We start from the raw sequence: 14,135 nt of genomic DNA, 5'->3' as shown, positions 1-14,135 counted from the left end.
AGTTTCAGGGAGCAGACCCGGTGGGTTTACTTCACACTTGAGAGGTGACAGCTGGGATGGGAAGAGCGGGGCCAGGGCTGGACGGAGCACCTATTTGGTACTCCTGCAGTGTGCTGACACCTCCCTCTGACCAGCCATCCACACTCGACCTGTGCAAACGCACCTAGCATTGGTATTAGCATATGGCATCGTCGGGCTCTTGTGTATGTGACTGTCCCCTCATAAACCATGTGTCCCCAGATTGCCAAGAGTCTTGGACTGGAAATCCATGTCCTAGGTCCAATCACAGGGCCCTTCCCATCTTGGCACACACCCCCCACCCCACCCCCCAGCTGTAGAGACACACCAGGGCCACTGCACCTTGGACGGGCATCACATTGAGCCTTCCCCACAGTCCTGTGGTGGCCCATGAGCCCACCTCCCAGACAAAACTGAGACAGAGGTGTCCGACCCCTGCCCTGGCCACCATTCAGCTGCTCTACTAGGATTCAAACGCAGGCCTCTGTGACCTGAAACCTCCATGCTCTTTCACGGCGTCCTACACCACATAGAAGAAAAAGTGTGAATTTAATTGCCCTACTTGTTCAGCGACAGTGACAAAAGGGAAGACCGGAAACAAGGGCCTGGCTTGGCCGTCTGGGCTGCCGTTGATGGCTGTGCAGCGGAGCCCCTGAGTGGGGTCCCCACAACGACATCGCGGGGCGGAGTCACCGGCTGTGTGGGCAGAGTGGCCGGCAGCCGTCCGAGGTGCCACAGCTCATCAGCAAGCCCTCGGCAGGAAAGGTCTGGCTGTACTGGCCCGGAGGCACTGTTTCTTCTCCATATTCACCCTCTCATTAAGGGCCTGGCAACAAAAGCCAGGAAGAACGCCGCAGGAAGGCGGGCATTGTTAAAAGCGTTCACTGCATTCGGACACATTGCCTTGTGCATTTCTGCTTCTCTAAACAATTCCTCCTTTGTGTTCTTGTCTTTATACTGTTGAGCTCAGTTGTGAAATGTCTATTTTTTTAATTTTTGTTCTTTTGTTTATTTTATCGTTCGGGACCTCAAATAAGCCAACCCCTGAAAGAATGTTCTCCTCGGTGCTTTTTTGGGCTCGTTAATTCTATGTTGCCAGTCTGCTGTCCCGTTAAAGCCATGGCGAGGATGAGGACAGGGATGCTGCTGGCCTTTGACTCTCAGTGCACTATTATGTGCAGTGAGCGCCGGGAACGCCTATGGCCTGTATTCACATTAGGCATCCAGCGGCTATGTATTGGACGAATGGTTTTGAAAAAAAATACAAAAAAAAAAATTAAAATACTAAATAGATAAATAAATAAAACAAAATACACTGAAACTCCAACACAACATAGTCCTTACTTCCTGGTCCAGCAGGGCTGAGCTACTGAAGTTTGAAATCTGTACTCTTGTCCTCCTCTGGGCATGGAGCGTTCAGTGACCTCAGAGAGCCTGGAAACTCACTCAGACTTACATGCTTAATGTATCTATCTCCAAAGAGCTGGCTTGGTAGGTGTGCCAAATGGCTACACCCTTCCCCCGTCATGAATGTTTAAGTTTGATGGAACTCTGGCTCTGATCATTGCAGATCTCTGCATCTCGTTCTTTCTGCAGCAGTAAACCTCACTTGGTGCTCAGGGGGCCAGAGGGCCTCCACCAAACACATTTTTGTTCTGGTTCTTTTTAATTTTTCTTGGAGGTGATCCTCCAAGATCACCTCTTCTTTGGACCAGATCGTCCTGTCTCACATGTAAAAATGAAGGGGGAAAAATAAATAAAATCAAAATGAAGGGGGAGCCAAACGCCCGTGCCGTTAATACTTTAGGCCAGATTTCAGATGTTCATATCGAACATTTGTCAGAAGTTCCCAAACAGTATTAGCTATTTCTAAGTCTGTTTATATTTGGAAATGATTTTTTTTTTTAAAGAACTCACTTTTAAAACAACTTCAATGAAACCAAGGGTCAGGCTGGAAAAAACTGCATTCACCATGTCATTTGTCTGAATTTTTAAATGTGGTTGCTCATAGATACGTGATAAAAACCCAAAAGTCTGATTTGTAATGTGATTTTTGAGCGAAAGTTTTGCTCTTGATCACATATAGGCCTACGACTCCCTTCAAGTTAAAATGTTTCTGGAGGGAGTGTTGGGTTGGAACGGGTCTTGCTTGATTCCTAGCGCCCTGAATTCCAGCTTCCTGGTGAGTCAGGCAGGTTGGTGTAGAAACGTGCTGGCTGACCTGTCCTTGCCGTGTCTTGTCCAGTAAGCCTGCCCCTGGGCCCCAGCAGTCCCTGCGGCACAGACAGGGTCCCACCGGTGCTGTCTGAGGCCGAGGAGACAGTGTCTGTTAGCAGCTGTTTTGCATCAGAAGACACGACTGAAGACTCTGGCGTGGTGAGCTCCCCCTCAGACATCATCTCCCTGGATTCCCAACACGACAGCATGAAATCCAAAGATAAGTGGGCCACAGACCAGGAGGACGGCAGTGACCAGGACCTGGCTGGAACCCCAGAACTGGGTCCCCACAAGAGCCCCACGTGGGAGAGGAACGGCTCTGGGAACTGGCATCCGAGGTGAGTCAGGGGACAGCTGGAGAGGGAGGTCCCAACCTAGCCTCGGGGAAGAAGGTCTTTGGTTCACGGTAACCCATCCAACGTGTGGCAGGTGCCCTCCAAAGTTGCCACTTCCCTATGTGGGGGTTCACTAGCCACACCATGTCTTCAGGCTTTCTAGACATGAAGGTGATTATAAGTAATACCTAAGATTGGCTTGTTTGTTTTTCCTTTTATATGAATGGTACCATATGCTCAGTGCCCTTTCTCACTCAACATCGTGTTTTTAAGATCGAACCATGATGATACGTGTCTTATGAGTTCATTTGTTTTTCTACCTTTTAATTAATGGGCAGTTAGGTTATACTGGTTTTCCACACCACGGGAAACAATGAGGAAGTTGTACATATGTCTCTGCTTACACGTAGAGAGCTTTCTAAAGGAGCAATTATTAGACATTCAGAAAAATTCATCCTCAACTATGGACTGTTGACGAATTGCTCTCCAAAATGATTGTCTGGTTTACAGGCCCTCCAGTGGTCTCTAACGGCCTGCTGTCCACACCTGCATCACATCTGTGATCAGTACACCTCTACTTTTCCACTCGTACAGTTGTCTGATGGCACTTCACGTGCTTTTCAATATACAGGTGTCTGATTAGTAAGAATGAGCATGTCGTCATATGTGTATTACCACTTTGATTTTCTTCTTGCATGACTTGCCTTTCTATTGACTGCCCTTTTTAAACTTTTTTTTTAATTTTTTTATTTTGAGAGAGAAAAGAAAGAGCATGCACAAGAGTGGGGAGAGGGACGGAGGGAGAGGCAGACAGAGAATCTTAAGCAGGCTCCACGCCCAGCATGGAGCCTGACTCAGGGCTTGAACCCATGACCCTGAGATCATGACCTGCGCCAAAATCAAGAATCGGACATGTACCCCACTGAGCCACCCAGGTGCCCCCATAGACTGCCCTTTAAAAACAAAACAAATACAAAAGAAAATGGATGTTACTTTTTTTAAAAAATTCAGTAATTTCTTCTTAATCTGTAAATCAGTTCTTACTAAACAAAGAGTCTTTAAGACTATGCCTTGAATGTAACTTTGTTTTCTCTTGTTGAGTAAAAATTGCTTTTTAATTTTAATATTCTTGAATTTGTCCCTTTTCTCCTGAATGTGTATGATCTTTGCATATTTAAGAGACCGTTCTCATGCCCCGAAGGACTAAAGATTATCTGAATTTTTTATAAAAGTTTAGTGTCGCTTTCTCACATTTGGGCTTCTCAACTACCTGGGTTTATTTTCGGGTGTGATGTGAAGACGGAAATCTATTTTCTCCTACTGACTCCTAGCTCCACTTTGGATTCCATGTATGCCCCAGCACTCTGCCCCATAGTGCCGACTTACCTGTCTGACATTGTCCCAACCCCCCATTACCATTGCCCCTTTCTTTGTTCTTCTAAAAAGGAGGTTAATTCTCCGCGGCCCATCAATTTTTTTCACCCTGTCGATAATTTTAAGAGCCAGTCACACAAACAATGTTATGGAAATATTAACAAAAAGTAGAATGATTCCAAGAAATTCACAGGTTGATCACCAAAATAAGCGAATGCCTTTGTATTTTTCATATTTTGTTCCCACTTTGTCCATATGAACACACAAATCTTTACCTGGTTAATGTAATTGTAGTGTCAGTAATAATTTATTTTGATTTATTTTTACCTAAGGATTTATCACGAGCATTTGCCCATTTGTTAATTACACTCTCTAATAATTTTAACGTATAGCTCGTCAATCTTAAGGACCATTTCAAGGCCAAGTTTGTATTTCATTTGACAGGAAATTAGAAGGAACCAATTGCTCCCTTCCTCCCGCTCACCCCCAACACACACACAAGGTGTGTTAGCCTGTGCTGCTTGCATCTATGAGAGCAGAGAAAAATTATGACAGTTCCTTCTTAGTCCATTAAACATTAAAAAAAAAGTCACTTTCTACAGCAATCCCCAGGTCTGTTCTGTGAGTTTGCATGGAGATTGCATACCCCAAGCTCTACATCTGAAGCTAATCAGACACGTTTAATTCTGGCCCCTAGGGATGCTCATGTTAGTCATCGTTGGTTTTGCTGGCATTGACCCCTGATGTAAAATCTTGCTGAGTTCTATCCAAATATGAGAGTTAATGTTGCCTGTGGCCACAGCCAGGATAATCATGGAGTCTTTGGAACTTGATGCTTTATACCAGCAGTGAGTAGGGCATGTTTTTCTGCCCTCATCTCTGGGACGCCATGGAATTTGAAAATAGCATGGTGGGGAGTGAGGGAGCTCTGACAGACCCACAGTGGGTCCCCCAGCACTAAGTGGCTGCCTGGTCTTTGTGAGTCCTAATGACTTTGCAGAGCCTTGTGGGGTGCTTATGCATGCACAGATAACGCCTCCTACTTACTCTATAGGTGCTGTAAGCCTATAAATGCCCGGTGTGCATGGCTCAGTACACATTGCCTGGCTATCAAATAGGACATATTGTCAAAACTACTACTGTGAGTTTAGGAAAGGGTCACCATGAATTCTCTGGGCTTCCAACAGCCCAGCAGTCCAAGAAGGATGCAGATAGCCTCTGAGCCCCCCAGCCCTGTGTGTGCTGTTCCACTATCTGCCACAGGGTTGGGCTCCACCCTCTGCCTACAACTTTTCATGGAATGACCATAGTTAGTGCAATATTGTGATTCATAAGAAACATCTATTTGGTCATTCAAATGACCAAAACGTATACCTCATAAATATTTGGTCTTCATCCACAGTTTCTGGCTCACAGCTCCCAAAAACCTTGGAATTTCCTGAGTGTTGAGAATGATAAAGGTCTTTTGTATGTTAATGAGATGCCTTTTGGAAAGCACCTTTGGATGGGGGCTGGTTGCCAGGGGAGCCAACCAAGTGATTGAAAGGTAGAACTTTCAGCTCCACTCCCTGACCTTCCTGGGAGGGGAAAAGGGTTGGAGGTAAAAATAGCCAATGGCCAGGGACTTAGTCAATTGTGATGATGCTATGAAGCCTCCATAAAACCCCAAAAGGACTGCATTGGAGAGCTTCCGGGTGGTGAGCACGCGCAGGTTGGGGAGAGTGGCTCCTGGAGAAGCACGGAAGATCCTTCCCCCACCTCTCCTTATGCATCTCTTTTTTCTGGCTATTGATTCGTATCCCTTTTGATATCCTTTAATAAACTGGCCAACCCAAGCATTTTTCTGAATTCTGTGAGTCATCCTGGCAAATTTACTGAATGTAAGGGTTCTGTAGCGGTTGATCAGAAGCACGAGGCTGGTGTCTCAAGTGCGGGGTAGGGAGGAGGCCGGTGGGACTGGTCGGATGGTGTCTCTGGGTCCATAGTGTCAGAAATGAGTTGAATTCTTGGACCTCCTGCTGGAGTCAGAGAAATGCTTGTCATTGTACATGGGGCAACGCCCCCCACATCCGTATTGAGTCCAGGAACACCTGAGAAGTTTCTTTTACAGGAGTTCTCCCCACTGACAAGTTAGACCAACTTGGAGACTGTGGTGTGGGGTATCACATATTTATTTTCAAATGTATGATTTTCCATCAAGTTCAGGGTGATGGAGAAGCAGGTATTAAGCTGGGGTTGCCAACTCAAAGGCTCACGGGGGCCAGGCAGATAATCAGCGTGAGCGGCCACAGAGAGCAGCCCTGAAAGCTCAGTCTCCTCTCGAGAAAGCAGCCTTGCACCCCCCTTCCAGACTCACCCAGAGGGATCGCAGACCCAGCCTGGCCGGCTTTTGAAGAGAAGCCAGAACCCAAATTCTTATGTGAGGTGTCCCAAGTTTAAAATGTTGGCAACCAAGTCAGACATTCAGAGCCAAACCAAACACATCTGCATGCTGGGCCAGACCAGCTCCCAGATGTGCACTCCACTGAGTATTTAAGGGGCGCCCTGGCCCTTCCTCCTCTGCCTGCGTCTCTTCCAGCTTTGGAATAGCGTTATAGTTTCTCAGTGTCTCCTTGAAAAATATCTTCACAGATACGTGTGGGGACTCCTTATAGCCTCCTCTTCATGAATTATGAAAGTCTCTTACAAATTCTGCAGGAAAGCAGCCTGTTTCAAGAGCACCCCTCTGTTCTGCCTCTGAATGTTCCTGGCATAAGGCTCTGTGAAGCACTGTTTTTGAAATGCTGTTCTATGCCTTCCACCATCCACACTGTCACACTGAAAGCCCTTACAAATACACACTTCTGTTTCATGGATATGGAGAGAATACATCTCTCTGAATGAACGTGGTGCGTTCCAGAGGCAGGCTCTGTGGTCCTGTCTGCAGCCTCGGACGCACTGAGAGCATGAGCAGCAAAAAGGCAGGAAAGGCTGGAGGGATCAGGATGGGGTGGGGCCACACTCAGGGCAGGGGTGGGGGAGGCCTACAGACACTAGGCCAGAGGTCAAGTCTGCAGAATTATGGCAAGCCATGCTGATTTCAGGGGTCCAGAGCAGCCCAGGGTCAAGTTCAGTGGGATGAGAACCTAGGCTGGGGGGTTGGCAGCCCCAGGTCAAGCTGAAATTGTGCAAGAGCAGAACCCACCGCTGTTCACGGAGCTGTGGCCTTCAGCTCGGCCGCCTGGACAGAGCACTGCACAGGAGCACCTGCGCTCAAGGGGGATTGAGAGAAACAGTAAGGCAGAGTAGGTTTCCTGACGTATCTGACGTCCTGGGGTGGGCGTGGGGGGTGGACAGGCACACTTCGCATGTGCCCCTGAAGTGCATGCCTCCCCTCCCTCCCAAAGAGATGGTTCTCAGTGCCTCCTGCTGGTCCCTGATCCTGCCTCCTGGCTCTGCCCTGCGTGATTCTGATACCTAGTTTCTGCAGGGAAGAGAGGATGCTCTTCTCGTGTGGCCAACAGCCATGATCCGGGCATGGCCATGGCAATGAGACCAGTCCATCCTCTGAATGCCAGGTCCTGGAGGCTAGGGTGAAGCAGAAGGCCCCCTCTGCAGTGCCTGTCCAGGCTGGGTCTCCCTGGGCTGGAGGGTGCATTCTGAGAGCTGGCAAAGCCATCGCCTGTAGTCTCAGACACCATCAGCTTGTAGCATCGGCTCTCTGGGGCCAGTCCCCAGTAACACAGGGAGCGTATGTGGTTTTCTGCTTTGCCAGAGGACCCTATCCTTTTCCCAGCCCTCCGTTACTCAGGTATTCATGGAGTGCTATTGGGAACAGTGCAAGACCCACTGTGATCTGAGTGAAAAGACCCAAGTTCATAAGCCCTATGGAGTTAGGCCCCTGTTTGCTTGGCTGTTCCTCCTTTCTCTGCACACCAAAGCCATCTGAACGGCTTTGGCTAGGGTTGCCTCGGGTCCCACATGACAAATTGGAGGCCAAGTGCAGTTTCCTCCAGGGCTCCTGTGGGGTTGGCCTTAGCTGAAAGCATCCTTCTGAAACTCTTCAGCCCGGGAGCAAAGTTCAGGGCTCTGTTCCCTGCAGCTGATTTAGAGGCTTCACTCTGGCTGCTATAGCCGCCACCCCTTCAGTGACACCATTGGCTGGGCTCCACCGAATGCCCTTGGAGCCAGGGTTTTGAATTGAAGAGTCACAAGAATAAATATGGGTTTTCTAAGAGGAGCAAGTGTGAGTGCTTAGTAATAATTGGAAGACCGTTTGTGTGCTGTGATCTGCAAATGATATGTTTTCCATCAAGTCATTCGGTTGGATCCAATTATAATTTTTCGTTGCAAAATAAGTCTGTGCGCTCAACGCAAACTTGGGACAACACATTCCCAGCGTTTTCCTCTAGACTCAGCGCAGCCAGTAAAAAAGCTCAACGAAGAATTCAGCCCACGAGCCCAGGAACAGCACAGAGGCACATGTGATGACTGCCCCTTATTGTGGGGACACCTGGGAGTGGCCCGTGCACAGCTCTGCCCGGGGCAGGAGTCATACCACTGGGACCTACGTTTGTTTAAACAACTCCTGCCAGATGCATCTTCCCTTTGTATATGGCTTGGGCCAATATTCCTAAAACTTAAAGAACAACTCCATGTGAAGAGTAAAAAGTCCAGAATCAGACTGCCTGGGGTCGTACCTGCTCACTAAGGGTGACTACGCCCTCGGGCCAGTGACCCGACCGTGTATCAATTTCCTTAGCACACGGAGAGATGCAGGACCTCTCCCCCGCTTAGTGCCTGACTATTGGCAGCCTTCAAAACCTGACAGCTGGTATTGTTAGTTGCCCTGGAGGTTAGTATTCACAACTGCCTGAGGAAGGAGAGAAACGTGATTGATTTGGATACTCTGTATCTAGCTCTGATCCTCTGCCTCTTTCAAGTTTATAGCACCTTTGGAAAGAAACTAAATGTGTCTATGTACATATGTGTGTGATAAGGGGAAAAAACAGAGAGGACTTCGCCTCCTGCACACCTGGGGAGCATCGCAATGGATCATGTGTTATTTCTAAGCCTTTGAATCCTGAAGGCAGTTTTGCTGTGACCAGACAATGTATCTATCAGAGTACCAACATCATGGGACTTGAAATTCTGGGGTGCCTTTGGGAAACGTTGGTGCAGCAGCAGGGATAGATGAGAGGTCGGATAAGTGGATTTCAGGCTGTGTTCGTTAATGGTAGGACCCCACTGAAAGCAGGGTTAGAGCCACAAAGGTCGGAAGGTGCAGCCCCTTCAGGAGAAGGGAGCCCCCCTGTCTTGCCTGCCATCCTCCCTCACCCACCATCCTCTGCCTGGCCGTCCCCAAGTCTGTCTCAGCCCCACTTGACAGCAGATGGTAGGCATGAGAACATTAGAAGTGAGACCTGCAGGGGTCTGTAAGGCATGAGTTTCTGGTCAGGTCGAGGAACTGAGGGTGTGAGGGGCAGCGGAGGGGCTGGAAGAGACAGGGTCCTTCCTTTCTACTAGCTGGTGCCGGCCTAGGGGCCCCAGGACTCTATAACCACAGGAACTCCGTGACCAGCAGCACTTAGAAGCATCTCACACCTTGAGAACCCTAGAACTTTGTGAGAACCTTAGAAACATTTAATACATCCTGGAACCCAGATACTTTATAACTACATTTGCAAAGGAGCATTTAAAAACCACTCCAAAAATACATACATACATACACATACACACATACATACATACATACATACATACATACATACATACATACAACTCCAGAGCTCGCAGAACGGTATTGCTCCACACCAGAGCTCTGTCCGTGTTCGGCTGCTGAGCCCTTGCCAGGCAGCTGACCCAAATGCAGGTGTGCTGTGAGTGTAGAAGACATAGTCTTTGGGGTGAAGAAAAGAGCTCTTCATGTTAATTACAAAATGATACATAATGATGATAATATTAAGTGGCATAATATAATACACCATATTATATAAGGACACTTAAGTATTGGGTTAAATGAGGTATACCAATTAAGATGTAATAAAAGCAAAGTTAAAGTACTTAATTAAAATTAATCTCACCTATTTCTCCTATTTTTTTTTTGGCCACAAGATTTTAAATTATACGTGTGGTTCCTATTTTTAGGGGACACAGTGATTCTAGAACTCGAAATGCCTTAAATACAGGAGCGCTTGTAAATGGGATGTAAAGTTGAACATATATGACTGTCATCAACTGTAGATTTTCCCAAGTTTCTTGCCTTTTGTTTATCAAGTAATTGTTCTGAAAATGCATGAGTCAGTTTGGTTGTCCTCAGCAAATTGAATCACTACCTGAAAAGAACATTTTTCCCCCTCAGACTTCTTTTTTTTTTTTTTAATTCTGCCATTGGATAAATTACTTAAAGAAACTCGTTTAGCTACATCAGAAAGAGAAATGACCAGAGCACCTGGGTGGCTCAGCCAGTTAAATGTCTGCCTTTGGCTCAGGTTACAATCCCGGGGTCCTGGGATCGAGCCCCGCATCGGGCTCCCTGCTCATTGGGGAGTCTGCTTCTCCCTCTCCCTCTGCCCCTCCCCCTGCTCCTGCTTTCTTTCTCTCAAATAAATAAATAAAATCTTAGAAGAGAGAGAGAGAAATGACCTCACAGGCTTGAATGGGTCAGAATCAGCCCACCCTCTTTTTTCTTTCTCATATAAAATGACAACAAAAAACCAAAACCTATTTATCCGAGGCCTGATTTGACACGACTGCTCCTATGTGTCCTTTTGCCGGAAGCTGGCAAGGCCATGCTGTGAGCTGGGTGGGGGGCTTGGTCACCCTGATGCCCTCGCCCCCTGCCCCTCGTCCGTCACACTGGACGCAGCAGTGGCTGCAAGCTGTGATCTCTGCGGCCACACTCAGTGTGAGAAAATGCTGCTGGTCATGTTTATTCAGCGTGTACAACCCGGTATCAGCATGTCTGCTCTGAGTTTGTTTGCTCTTCGTTTTTCTTGGTCTTAGGCCAAAACAGACTGTCAGCACGAACCCTATCTAAAGACTGGGGTGTATGTAGGGGGTGCGGAAGGTGCCCGGGAGAGGAACATCTGTGCGCGTTTACCTCCAGCTACAGAGAAGCAGACGCTTCTTGCCAGCTCTCACTCCAGGGACGCATTCTCGGGCTCTCCTGCTAAGCCCATAGAACGCTGACCTCCAGGCTCAGGGACGAAGTGCTTCGGACTGGTTTTTGCAGTGACAGAGGAATAGTTACAATCCATGACTAACTCTTTGGGGACAAGTAGATAGCTGTAGGTGAGTAAGGAAAAAGAAGATACCACTCAATCTCTCCCTCGTGCAATTTTACATTGGCCAGCAAAATAGATGCATTGACGTTGGCTTTGGCTTTTGCCAGAAACTCCATTCGTGAGAAGCCCAGGGCCCCGAGCACAGGGACCCCTGCATGGCATCACCAGAGGAGCCAGCAGCAGGAACAAAGTGGTCTCCAGGCCTATAGATGCAGGGGTCAGCAGCCTGGAGAGCAACGTTGGACAGACCCTCCTTCCCAGGCCAGTAGCTCCCATCACATGCCCACTCCATCTCCTTGGGCAGGCAAGGAACCAGGTCCACATTGAAGGATCTGGCCAGAGAGCCACGTGAGGTGCAAGGAGGGTAGAGGTGGCATGGGACCGAGTGACAGCATCTGGGGAATCTGTGTGGTATCGCTGAGGCAGGCAGAGGAAAGGGGGTGCAAGACAGCAGAAGCAGACAGGAGGGATCGGACTCAGTGTAGGGTCCCCAGACTTGAGCAAGAAGGCTTGGACTGCGGAGGGGTGGGGAACAGCTGAGAAGCCTTGAGCCCTTGGGGTTTGGCTACTGATGGCTTTTTAGGGGTCAGCTGAGTCTTGGGTCTGGCTGTGATGAAGATGATGAGGAGCTCACATGAAGGCCTTGTCTCTGCCACCCTTTATGGTGGTCAGGCTGGCAGCTGCTCACTGGGATTGTTAGGCACTGATAACAAAATAAAATTATAAACACAATATACTGTGTGTATCATGCATCGTATCACAAAAATGTGAACTACTTTGCAAAACAGAGTTCTCATTCATGGTCAGAAAGAGCCCAAAGGATTGTTTTAAATTTGGCCATTTAAAATATTGCCTCTCTGGGTGCCTGGGTGGCTCAGTCCATGAAGTGTCCAACTCTTGATTTCAGCTCAGGTCATGATCTCAGGGTCCTGGGATCGAGCCCCACGTGGGGTTTCACTCTCAGTGTGGAGTCTGCTTGGGATTCTCCCTCTCCCTCTGCCCCTCCCCCCACTCTCTCTCTCTCTCTCTCTCAGATAAATAAATAAACAAAATCTTTAGAAATATATAAAAAATTGCCTACCGTTCAAGCTGTTTTGTACCAAAATGAGCATACTTCAAGACAAAAAGAGTAAAATACTCACTGTAGTTCATTCATTTCAACAAATCCCAGTGGTTGATGGTGGTTGTCTGACTGCCCACCCCCCTTGCCCATGGGCATGTGCCGTTTCTAGATCATCCTCTTTCTGTGCGTGTGTCTTCATTTCTTCACGTCACAGGCTGCCTTAAGCATTGATCTGTGTCTCTGCATAGATTCCAGGTTCATCCTATCGACTGATTTCAACGCCCTTTGAAATCAACATGCAGTGTTGCTGGATATTTTGAAATTCCTCCCATAAATTCGATGAACATTGCTGTGTTTCTGTTTTGCTTGCTATAGGATCATTTCCTTAAGGCAAATTACCAAAGGAGACTCGTGAACCAAAGTTCTTACAAAGTTAAAGCGATGTTTCTGCTTCTTGATGTGCGTTTCCATTCCTCTCCGGTGGCAACAAGTGTGAGGGTTTCAGCTTCACCACATTTCATCAGCTTGCAATGACTTGTTCCTAGCTTAACATTTATAAAACAATAGCATTAGTGGGATTTTTATTTTAAATTGGTTTTTAAGTCTCATTAATATCACTCTTCTCATAGAGTGGTGTGGTTTAGCATGCGTTGAAGTAAAAGCAAGTACTTTGAAGCAAAAGTACATGTAGAATTTTGTTTAGCTGGGCTTTAAGCATGTCAAATGAAGATGAAGCATTACAAAAGTACCATTTTCGTTTCAGAATACGATTTTATATAGCACTATGCGTTTTTTTCTCTACCACATATTTTGTTAACTATGTAAATTAAATGTATTTAAACCATCACGGTCCATGAAAGAGAAAACCACAACTTCAATAAAACGCATTCAATTACAGTCCAAGCAGCAGCAGTAGGAAAGGCAGCCTTTGCTCCTTTCGGCCCTTGTTAATTGGCCCACATGCACACACAACCGGCCCCTTTTGTCTGGCTTGTCAGAGGACATTAGCTGAGACTAATCTGGAAGCCACTTCCTGGCTCCCAAAAGGACACAGCCACCAAGTAAGAAAGACTCATTTATCAGAACACAAACTTTGCTACGTAAGTGAGGATTGTGGAAAGCATATTTCATGCATCATTATCTGGGCCTGATTAGCAATGATGGAAATTGGTCTTCAATTTTAACAATCAGCGGAAAAGACCTTCAGCTTTCACTGAAGATAGACAATTGCCCTCAACATGTCTCTGTTCTCTGTGCAACGAGAACAGAGACAAGAGCCCTTGCAAAGCTGTGTTGAAATTGTTTTGGCATCAGACGTCCTGTGGACGCTATTATCTCAGTGACGCAAATAAGGCGAGTTCCGGCTCCCCTCAGCAGGCGGGTTGACATCTTCCTAGATGTCCAGGTGGCGGGGGCCACATTGTGCCTCTGGACACCAGACGTGCCCGGCTCTCCCCCTGGGGTTTGGAGTCCACATGACCTTGGGCGGATCCCTTAGTCTCTCAGCACCTGGTTTCCTATCTGTAAACAACGAGAATATTACCTGTCTTATAAATTGCTTGTAAAGTTCATAATAAGATAATTTGTGCAAAAGCCCTGCATCTGGGGCTTGGCACGTGCAGGCTGCACCTGGAAGAGAGGGACAGTGGGCGGCCCTCCCTGAGAGGTACTTCATCCAGTCTTGGCCGGGGGGAGGGGGGGGCAGTTATCACTGTCCCTGCTATTGTAATTGTTGCTACCACTCACACACGTGTGTGCATCCACACACACACACACACACACACATACAAACTGCGTCCCAGCAGCCCCAAGGGCAGCAGGACCCCATGGGTACAGAACTGCATGAACTTGGCTGTGCGTTGT

General features: G+C 47.5%; 1 protein-coding gene across 1 annotated transcript in view; it reads left to right on the top strand.

The window, feature by feature from the left end:
• COBL (cordon-bleu WH2 repeat protein) overlaps nt 1–14,135 on the top strand; it is a 264,114-nt gene that overhangs the window by 231,766 nt on the left and 18,213 nt on the right. Inside the window, exon 12 of the mRNA XM_087860644.1 lies at nt 2,264–2,573. Within this exon, the coding sequence (XP_087716770.1) occupies nt 2,264–2,573 (310 nt within the window). The remainder of the gene's footprint in view (nt 1–2,263; nt 2,574–14,135) is intronic.

This window comes from Ursus americanus, chromosome 3, assembly GCF_024610735.1.
Source record: "Ursus americanus isolate L20-20 chromosome 3, mUrsAme1.1.p, whole genome shotgun sequence".
Classification (NCBI taxonomy): domain Eukaryota; kingdom Metazoa; phylum Chordata; class Mammalia; order Carnivora; family Ursidae; genus Ursus; species Ursus americanus.
Note: the sequence above shows the minus strand (reverse complement) of the source record. Positions and strands in the feature narration are given on the sequence as shown.